At 44.5% G+C, this 9,625-nt stretch overlaps 1 protein-coding gene across 1 annotated transcript; it reads left to right on the top strand.

Annotated features, from left to right (window-relative positions):
- Positions 1–2,264: 2,264 nt before the first annotated feature.
- On the top strand, positions 2,265–9,185 carry LOC104494262 (purpurin). Its single transcript, XM_010137071.1, has 6 exons — positions 2,265–2,322; positions 3,201–3,318; positions 4,723–4,859; positions 6,315–6,427; positions 7,494–7,706; positions 8,952–9,185. Exons 2-6 carry the CDS (start codon positions 3,202–3,204, stop codon positions 8,960–8,962), a joined length of 591 nt encoding a protein of 196 aa, XP_010135373.1. The 5' UTR covers positions 2,265–2,322; position 3,201; the 3' UTR covers positions 8,963–9,185.
- The last annotated feature ends 440 nt before the right edge of the window (positions 9,186–9,625 follow it).

The raw sequence follows: 9,625 nt of genomic DNA, 5'->3' as shown, positions 1-9,625 counted from the left end.
ACACTTGTCAGTACAGGTGGAGAGTGGAACCTATCCTCCATCTAGAAGAATATTTCATACATCTTTCTGAGCAGTTCCATGGATTTGTTAAATAGTTTTTCAACATTGGAGACATCAACCCACGGGGAGGAAGAGAGCTATAGCTAATTAATGATAACATGTTGGCATACGACAGTGGCAAACTCAATACCCATTTGCCCCACATGAATTTGGGACTATGGAGTTCATCTGGACCTAATGGTATCCATGGGTCATCCAGGTCAGCAAAAATCAGCTCCCACGGAGCTAGTTCCCTCAGATTCTTAACACCTCTCTCAATGGTTGTCCACTTGCCCGGGCAGCATACAACATCATCTCTAAAGGGATACCCGTTCCTCATGCTCAGGAGGAGTCACCTCCAGAGAGAATGTGCCTCTTTTGCAAGACACCTGTCAATATCCATTTCTCAAGCCATCAGTCCCAATTGCTTGGATTCTCTACTCTCTAAGTCCAAACTATTGGCAACCATACTCCACCACTGGGACAGACAAATAACTAGTTGCTCACCTTCATGACAACTGTAATCTTTACATATATCTCGCAAGTCTCTTAGGCTTAGAGCTAGAGTCGTCTCCCTGTGATCAATCTACCTGCAAGACCTGCTCTTTTTACGTATTTCTTCTTTGCAGAGGGGTGACTGATACAGGCACTGATTGGACCCATAGGTCAGCTGCATCGCCCATCACCAAGGTCTGAGATAGCTGCACTGTGCCCACTTCTATACCAGTATTTAAGTCTAAATATGACAAAGAACCGAAAAACATTAAAAAGCCCTAACAATATGATCAAGGTGATGAAAGCATCTCAAGGATATACCAAATTCTCTTTGCCCACTACCATTCCATAGAAATCAGAAGTCTTCATAATAATAAAAGAATTAAAAATACCATAACCAAATGCCAAAGAACCTAGCAGAGTGGCATCTCTAACCCCAATCCCAGAAGCAATAAACCACATAAAACCAATAAGCAACAACAGTGAAGTTGCCCATGGCTTCAAAAAGCAACTCTAGAAATAAATACAAGAGAACTGTGCCCAGCAATCATCCTACCAACATAATGAATGCATGTAATGATTTGGTCAAATCCTTTAAAACTTCGACCCATTGAGACTCTCAGATTAAAGGTCCAGAATTCTCCCATGTGAGTTATTTAAACAGGGTCACCAAATAAACTGTCTATGTTTAGCCCATATCCAGGGCTAAACTACAGCAGTTGCTTTATCACCCAATGACTCCTCCACAGCCAAGAAGGGGGAGTAGAAAAAGGAGAGGAGATCCACATGTTGCAATGAAAATACTGTTAATGAAACAGCCAAACTAATACCAAAAGCCAGTATAAACCATAAAATGTACAGGTGGTCACAATAAAGGGGAAAGCAGTCCTCAGGAGAAGGAAGAGGAACAGTGTCAGAACGGGCCCAAGGAGACAAGCCACCACCACGCATCCTGCACCCTGCAAACTTCCCCCTTTATACGGAGCATGATGTTTAAAGCCTGGGGTATTCCTGTGAGCCAGCTGGGGTGAGCTGCCCTGGCTGACTAGAAACTGCTAATGGTCTGCAGGCCATGGCAGGCCTATGATTCTGTCCCAGCAAAACCAGGACAAGTATTTATTTAACTGCAAATGTTGACAAGATGAGCTGGGAAGAATGTGTGTGAAGATATTTCAGTGCACAGGAAAACTGGGGACTCCAAGATTTTGATGAAAACATGAAGGAAAAATCTTTATTTTTGCACTTTTTTTCCCCCCTCGGCAGATAACACATAACATCTTCTATTCTTGCAAGGACTACCTTAATTCGATGATGGAGATATTGGAATATCTAATTATTTATCTACCCCCATGCAAGTCGTTAAATAGTAACATGTGCCTATGCAGATGAATATGTATAGTCCATGAGTTTCTCTGGTTAACGCTCTGTGCTTATTCTCCTAGCACGTGTTAGAAGCACAGAGACTTCAATGAGACAAAGGTGTGGTACAATCACATCAGCAGACTTATTAGCTTTCTAGGCAGCTTTTTCCATTATGTAAAAGCTGTGTTTGTATTAGTATAGCAGTCAGACCCACCAGTGTGAGGATTACAGTGGTTTTTACATAATGGATTATCCAAGATTAAGCGTTTTATTCAGGCACACGAGCAAAAATACCAATTAGTGACTTTGCAGATTCATTATTTAAAGGCAGCTGGAGAGCAATTGACACAAAACGCTCCTGCTGATTGCAGTTCAAAGACTGAAGCTGAGTAGTCTGGGGGATCTCCAACATCTCTGCTCCAACAGGTAGGTCTCTCTTCAGCAGAAGCAGGCCACATTAGCATCTCTTGCAGCAGGGAAGTGCAGCTTGCACTGCAGAGTAGCCAAAAAAATTGCAGCTAGAAACAGAGTAGCTGCTCAGGTGTTTGAAGTCCTGGCTCCGGAGCTCAGGCTAGATGCTGCAGGCAAGCTTCAGTTAACTGTTTTATATTGGCATCAGAACAGATATTCAGGGTCAAATACTCTGCAAGAATGTATATCCAGCTGCTATCTTCCCAAAGTGTGAGAAACAAATATGCTGCAATACGGAGAGCCAGGATCCCCAAGGAAACAAAGCCATAGTCAACTTGCGGCTGTGCTGCAACGGCAAATCAAGCCTCTAGAAATTAATATTATTTGTTATGTTTGTAGAGGGAATGCTCTGAGTGCAGACAATACCGAGGTGTATTTTGCCATAAGAGTGGACAGCTAGGAAGAGCCTGTTTTGGTCGTGAAAACTGGTCATAAAGAACACAACTTTGCTGACTCGAAAGCATGAAATATGCTTTACCAGAGCTCATCGGGATCTTATTCTTCTTGTGAAAACAAAAATGAAAAAATAATTCTAATTTTTAGTAATTCTAACAACCTTATCCAGAGTCTGGCTCGATTTATAATGTAAAAATATCATGACCTACAATACTACTATTGATAATCAAAATACTCTTCCAAAGTAATTGCCACTGATGCTTAGTTTTGGCTGGATTTAGGCACCTCGACGACACATTGATTTCTCAGTGGAGGAGTTGTTACCCTACTCAGAATGGAAAGAAACTAGTTTTAAATTGACAGGAATGTAGCTGTAAGCACAGTACTAGCACATCTACTGCATGAAGTAAAACTCCATGTTTTCTTTTGTCTTGCAGAATGAAATACGCACAGTATGTTTTCCTGGCCTCAATCTTCTCCACTGTTGAATACAGCCTAGCTCAGACCTGTGCAGTGGAGTCTTTCTCTGTGAAAGACAATTTTGATCCAAAAAGGGTAATTATGGTTACTTGGACAGTATATGTGAAGAAGCATCATATATAAACTGTTTTTCCAGGATATGAGTTGTGTTAATCTAAAGGGGTTCCTCATCAAGAAGTTAACTTCTTTTGTGTGCTGTCTCTCAGAGACTGTTTTTGTAGTTTGCTTTTCTCACTCTTGTTTTACCTTCTGAGCATTATGGTAAAACCATCCTTGAAATTCAGGGTTGTCATTCAGTTAGATGTTATACTCTGTTAGCTGGAAGCTCAATACAGATCTCAGCTTTGAGTCATCCAGAATGAAACAATTTAGATCCCCATCAGAGAAAAAGCCCAAATGCATGCCCTCAGGGAGCTGCATTCACCACCAGCCATTCTTGGGAATCACAGCAAACTGAAAGTTTATCTAGTTTTGTATCCTGAACACAGACTGAGTTTCTTTTAAACACAGCATTTAATTTGCTTGCCTCCGAGGAAATCTGGGCTAACTTGGTGTTGGAAAGCTGCAGACACGTGTGCTCGTACCTATTTTGACTGTTCCTCAGCAAAAGTCACTCCCAGCTGCAGCAGAGGTGGGGCCAGCACTTCCTTTATACAAGATTGGCTTTCTTGGAAACAAACCCAGAGCTTTGGGAACATCTCAGTTTTTAAGTTTCTCACGCTCCTGTATTTGCATTTCTCAGGCTCCTGTAATTGTAATTAGGGACTCTGAATCAGGCTTAAGCATGCCACACTGATCTCATTAGCTTCACTGAAGAATCAGAATTTACACAGTTAAGTTCTTTGAGAGCCTTCCTCTCTGTCAGTCACCTGTTTAGATCTTGTTTTCATTTTACTAGATACTGCTTGTACGTTTTCAGACATTCCATTTTTCCTAGGCATTTTCTTCCCCTTAATCTCGTTTCATTTCCCCCTGCTGCTAACATCCCCAGAACGTGCTTTCCTTTTCACAGGGCACAGAGTAATTTTCTGCTTTGCTGGGTAGACCCTTCTACCACCAGAGATCAATGGCTCCCAGCAGCCACAAGACTGTCTACAGCCAGCTTGTTCAAGTCTTTGTGGTTGCAATTTGGTATTGATGACATCTTCCACAGAATAGCAGGGGTCTGAATAGGAGTAGGGAAGAACCAGCTTGACTCCCAGCAGGCATCTCAGGATGGGAGAAGCTTTCAGTGTGAGATCACTGTGATGAGAACATGACAACGAGTACATACACATGGAAGTGGAGAGCTGCTAGGCACAGAGGCAAGGGTTCATCAGGTGGCATAGTTACACACATGTGTTACACACCCACTCAAAATCAGACCTGCCCTATAGGCCAGTCAACAGTTAATCAGAAGGGTACTATGTTTACAAAAATGTTTTTGTGCCAATCTTGCCATGGTGATTAATGCAAATATTCATAGTCTTTTCATGTTAGTATGCAGGGAAATGGTATGCACTGGCCAAGAAGGATCCAGAAGGCCTTTTCCTTCAGGACAACATCTCTGCTGAATACACTGTGGAGGAAGATGGCACAATGACAGCATCTTCCAAAGGCCGAGTGAAGCTTTTTGGGTGAGTTGTCTTGACTTTCAGCTCTAGCTGCTGCTACAAGGTACTAAAGGAGGGGGTAATTGATGGTGATCTATCCTGAGCACAAAACCCAGATGGGTTTTCTTCATCAAAAAGGGAAGCTCAATCCAGGTAGTATATTAGAAGACAGACACTTTTGAGTTGCGGGTTACTTCTTAGCCTGGCTCTGGTCTGGGTTTATCACAGAACTACTTCAAAAATTCAAGCATAAACTCAAATCTTGAATGGATGGAGTGGTTAGGTAAATGTGTTGCAACCAAGTGAGAGGAGCTAGTGGAGCCTGTGGAACTGTGAGGGCAGGAGAGCTCTCATCTCACTGAGAGGTTCAGGGGAAGGATAGTCTAAGTGAGCATTACTTTCACATCTTTCAGTACAGTGCTGGATGGACTTTTGAGGAAAACACATGGTTAACTCTTGAATGCCACTGTGGTGCCTGAATAGACACATGGAAGGATGCTTAAGAGTCTTGTCTGTTGGTCATGGTTACTATAAGGAATTACCGCATGTAAAGGGATCAAATAGCTTTCTGGGTGGAGAAAAGAAAATCTGGGGCTTCCAGTAGGCTAGCACTAGCTCTATTATAAAGTTTAACATAGCTCTCCAGGATATTTTGGAATGGGCAAGGCATGCCCCATTTACAGGCATGTCACACAGTGTTGGTGGGAAGATTCCTGAAAGGACTCTTCAGAAATCAAGTGGAGTCTTAAGGCTCATGGGAATTTATTTCTGCAATGGCAAGGGTAAAGAGAAGTGCAGCCTGTGCAAGGAAGGGAAAGAAGACCCTTCCACTGTTTCACAAATCCAGGTAAAGCTTGCAAACTGTGCTAAGACACAGATGGTATTCAAAACAGATACCAACCAGAGAAGGGCATTAGAAGGAATGGATGATGAAGAGAGGTTGTTCAGGCACCTACAGGGTTTTCAAAGCCTGTGCGAAAGCCTTTAACTAGCTTGCACAGTAGAGTGGCTGTAATTATTTCTGTACTTGTATCAGACTTCCCTCTGCCAATACAGCTAGGAAGAGTTAGAGAGACGAAAGTCTCCCCACCTCTGCCCAGGGATACAGCAAATGAGCCCAAATGCTGGTCAGCTCACTCTGCAAACTGCTTGACTAGGGAGTCAAGAAATGATGTCCACTCTCTTGCTTGCTGATTCTCTACTTGTACAGAAACAGGAGGTAAAAAGCCTGCTGAGCTGAAGAAAAGACAGAGCACTGCCCCAGCCACACTCTAGTGAGATGGAACATCACTGTCAGTGACGGAGGGGGTGTCACAGATTTGCATTACTTTATGACAAACAGTGACTTTGCATTAATAAAGTCCATGCCTGAGGTAGCTGTGCTGAACTGTAGCCTGATTCTTGTGTCCGAGTGAAGGACTCTCATTTGAAGCTCACATGCCACAGGGTTTACCTCCAGTCTCATGGATCTCCTTGCAGGTTCTGGGTGATCTGTGCTGACATGGCTGCTCAGTATACAGTACCTGACCCAACCACTCCAGCAAAAATGTACATGACCTACCAGGGCCTGGCCAGCTACCTCTCCAGCGGTGGTAAGTGTACTTCTCCAGCCCCCTGGTGCTGGCTGATAGCTTACAGCTGCCGAGGTTTGTGTGTTTCAGTTTATAAGCAGGAAAACCAGTTGATCTCAGATTGCTCAAAGTGGAGACAAAGCATCCTTTTTTGGGAAGAAACTTTATCCAAGCAGTGCTTTTTATCTCCACAGGATCCAGAGACTCTCCAGAGACCCCACTTAAACACAATACGTATTAACAGGGAGGATGCAGCTTGGAGTCAGTGAGCCATACACGTAGGTTGTGTACAGCCAAGTGGGGTGCTCAAACTAGGGAAGCAATACTTCCTGAGCACAGTGCTGCAGCAGGCATTATAAAGGTGCTGAGTGTCTGTCGTCCTTGTACTCCTCACAGTTAATGGGAGGCATACAAATCAGAGGGCTACGTAGCTAACATGGACCTACATCTGCACTCCAGCAGCAAGGCACAGTTCTCGGACAGACTTAGCTGGACTCAACAAAATGCAGCTGTTAACTGAAGTCCCCCTTGCAGAACCTGCTTGTGCTGAACCTCAGTTATGCACCCTGCACACCCCACACTTTATGCTTGAGTCTCCCATAGCTGTAAGACTCCAGCAGTAGAAGCCGGGCAGGAATTGGCCTGCTAATGAGTTAGAAAGAAGTACATTCACTTAGGACTAGCAGATAAGCCACACCAAAATGCTAAGCAAGGCTGGAAAACAGAAGGCATGTTTTCGAGCCTTGTACAGGAAATGTAATCTGTATGTCCAAAATTTATGCCCTCACATGTGAGTGAAAAACATAAAGAGACTTTTTGAAACTGAAAACCTGAAAGTTCTAGTCCTCGTAACACTTCTAGCCTAGGAAACCAAAGGTGAAAATGCACTGAGCATCATGGGGAACAACATGGTCTCAAGACAACCTGTGTTTGTCCCAGTTCTTCACTTCATGGTGTGGAGACAATCTAGATGTGACTTTAGCTGTTCCTGCCATGGGCCAAAGTAAGGCATCTCCCTGTGGCATGACTAGGTGCACCTCTGCTCTGTTTTGGCCATTGTGACAATCTGTGTGTTGTGATGTTTCAGGGGACAACTACTGGGTGATTGACACTGACTATGATAACTATGCCATTACCTACGCCTGCCGCAGTCTAAAGGAAGATGGCTCCTGTGATGATGGCTACTCCCTGATCTTCTCACGTAACCCCCGTGGTCTCCCCCCAGCCATTCAGCGCATTGTGCGTCAGAAGCAGGAAGAAATCTGCATGTCTGGCCAGTTCCAGCCTGTGCTTCAGTCAGGTACTTCAGGCTAATTAGCAAACTCACTGAAATGGCTGCACTGGCAGCCTGTAGAGTAGGTGATCACATTTACTGTAGATGCCCCAGAACCACAGCAAACTAAGTTGTACTCTTTTAGCACCTTTTTTTTTAAATAAGAAAACACGTATTTAATAAGAAAATAGCTGTAAAGGGAAGTCCAAGCCAAGAGAGAGTCTGTTACAGGGTGGTTCTGCACCCCAAGTTTGCCCTTACAGGAATCCTGTGTGCTGAAACTGGCACACTACGAAAGCAAGATCAGCTTTTTTACTCTGATAGGATAGGCACAGGTGTAACAACCTGGTGTTTCTGCACTTAGAAATGTTTGCCTTGGCCATCTGGATAATAGCATCTTACCTCAGGTCTGTGCAGCGTCCTGCAGGAAAAGAGAAGCTGCCTCCAGGAAGAGGCACTCTCATTCTTCTTATCTTCACGATGATTTGTGCCCTTGTCAGTCTGAGTAGCAGAGACCAGGGGCACTGAGCCATTCTGACTGCATCTGCTATCAGGGGAAGTCAGCAACTGCACCACATGCATACGAACAGAGGTGGCCTAAAGCCCATTTTGAGAACTTTTTTTTTGGAGGCATGGGTGCTGACCTTCTAGCTCATGTGCTCTCCATGGGATAGGCAGATAATTTTTTTACAGCTATGCTGGAGGCAGAAATTTCTCTTTGTGGGCAGCTGAGTGCCCACACCCTTCACACGCACACTGCTTTGCTGGAGATTTGCCCTTTACTAAGCCAGATGTGAGCACCTGGACTGGGGGATGGATGCCACAGTAATACACGTGTTCTGCACTGCTGGCCAAGAAAGAGCAGCTGAAATCTTTGGAATGGATAATCGTTTGTGAGCTAGTCCTCCACTACAGAACAGGTGCTGGCAGTCCCCGTATGCACTGGTATAGGCATCCCTTCCCCAAGACCCTCTGTATTGCTTCCTGCAGCAAGGGAGGGTAGCTGGTTTGGAGGCTCATGCCTAGGTGCTCACAGAAGCTGAAAACTCATGGATAACTGAGACTAACAAAGGCTGCGCAAGTACTATGCCAACAGACACACAGCAATGCAAACAGCAACACTCACAATCCTCCCCTCATCCTAATCTTGTACTGTGATTCAGAAGTACCCTAGGAAGGTTGTAGCTCCAGCTTCACTGAAGACTAAAAGGCTGTTAAAGCACTTCATAAATTTACTGACAAGGATTAAAGTTTATTTCTCTTTCTTTCCAGGGGCCTGCTAGAAGTACACTTCTGATCCTATCCTTAAGCACAGAAACCAGACCTCTTGGTCTTGAAGTTGTCACTCAGGTAATAAAAAAAGTCATAGTATGGACTCATGTGTTTTCCTGAAGAGCACATGAAGATGTTGGGATATTTGTAAACTGTGTGCAGTACAGTATTGATATTTGAATTTTCAAGGCAATATCTAAAGTGGCATGTCAATAAATCTTCTTTTTTTAAAAAAAAAACACCTCTGAAACTGCTTTTTATTACCTGCTGTCCTACTGGGGAGCAGGAAGAGTAGGGCTGCTCACCAAGGGTGGTTCCAACACAGGTGAGGCAGTGTCCCTCTCTGCCACCAAACAGGGAGAGCAGGGCAGGGGTGATGTCAGGGACAGGTCCCCCAATAGTGCAAATTGTCAAACAAATGCATGGTGACAGGGCAGGTCTGGGGTTCGCCTAGGAAGTCCAGCCAGCAAGCAAGGGCAGCAAGGCACAGGGCTGAACACAGACATGCCTGTAAGGTGGCTCCAGCCAGATATAGGACAGAGAGTGGGTCAGAGGCAGAGCTACCTGCAGCAAGGTTCCCAAGGAGACAGGGGTCTGGGATGAGCTGAACAGAGTTTGGGGACCATGGGCAAGCGTTATGTGGGTGGAGGTCCCAGGTGAGGCTGCACAAAGCA

Source organism: Buceros rhinoceros, unplaced genomic scaffold (genome assembly GCF_000710305.1).
Source record: "Buceros rhinoceros silvestris isolate BGI_N320 unplaced genomic scaffold, ASM71030v1 scaffold4355, whole genome shotgun sequence".
Classification (NCBI taxonomy): Eukaryota; Metazoa; Chordata; class Aves; order Bucerotiformes; family Bucerotidae; genus Buceros; species Buceros rhinoceros.
The sequence above is the reverse complement of the archived record's forward strand: the minus strand, read 5'-3'. Positions and strand labels throughout refer to the sequence as shown.

Excerpts from the sequence above, each read along its gene's own strand:
- LOC104494262 (XM_010137071.1), top strand. The coding sequence starts at position 3,202 with ATGAAATACGCACAGTATGTTTTCCTGGCCTCAATCTTCTCCACTGTT. Across the intron at positions 3,319-4,722 it reads ACAATTTTGATCCAAAAAGG|TATGCAGGGAAATGGTATGC; the intron begins GTAATTATGGTT and ends TTTTCATGTTAG. Across the intron at positions 4,860-6,314 it reads GGCCGAGTGAAGCTTTTTGG|GTTCTGGGTGATCTGTGCTG; the intron begins GTGAGTTGTCTT and ends ATCTCCTTGCAG.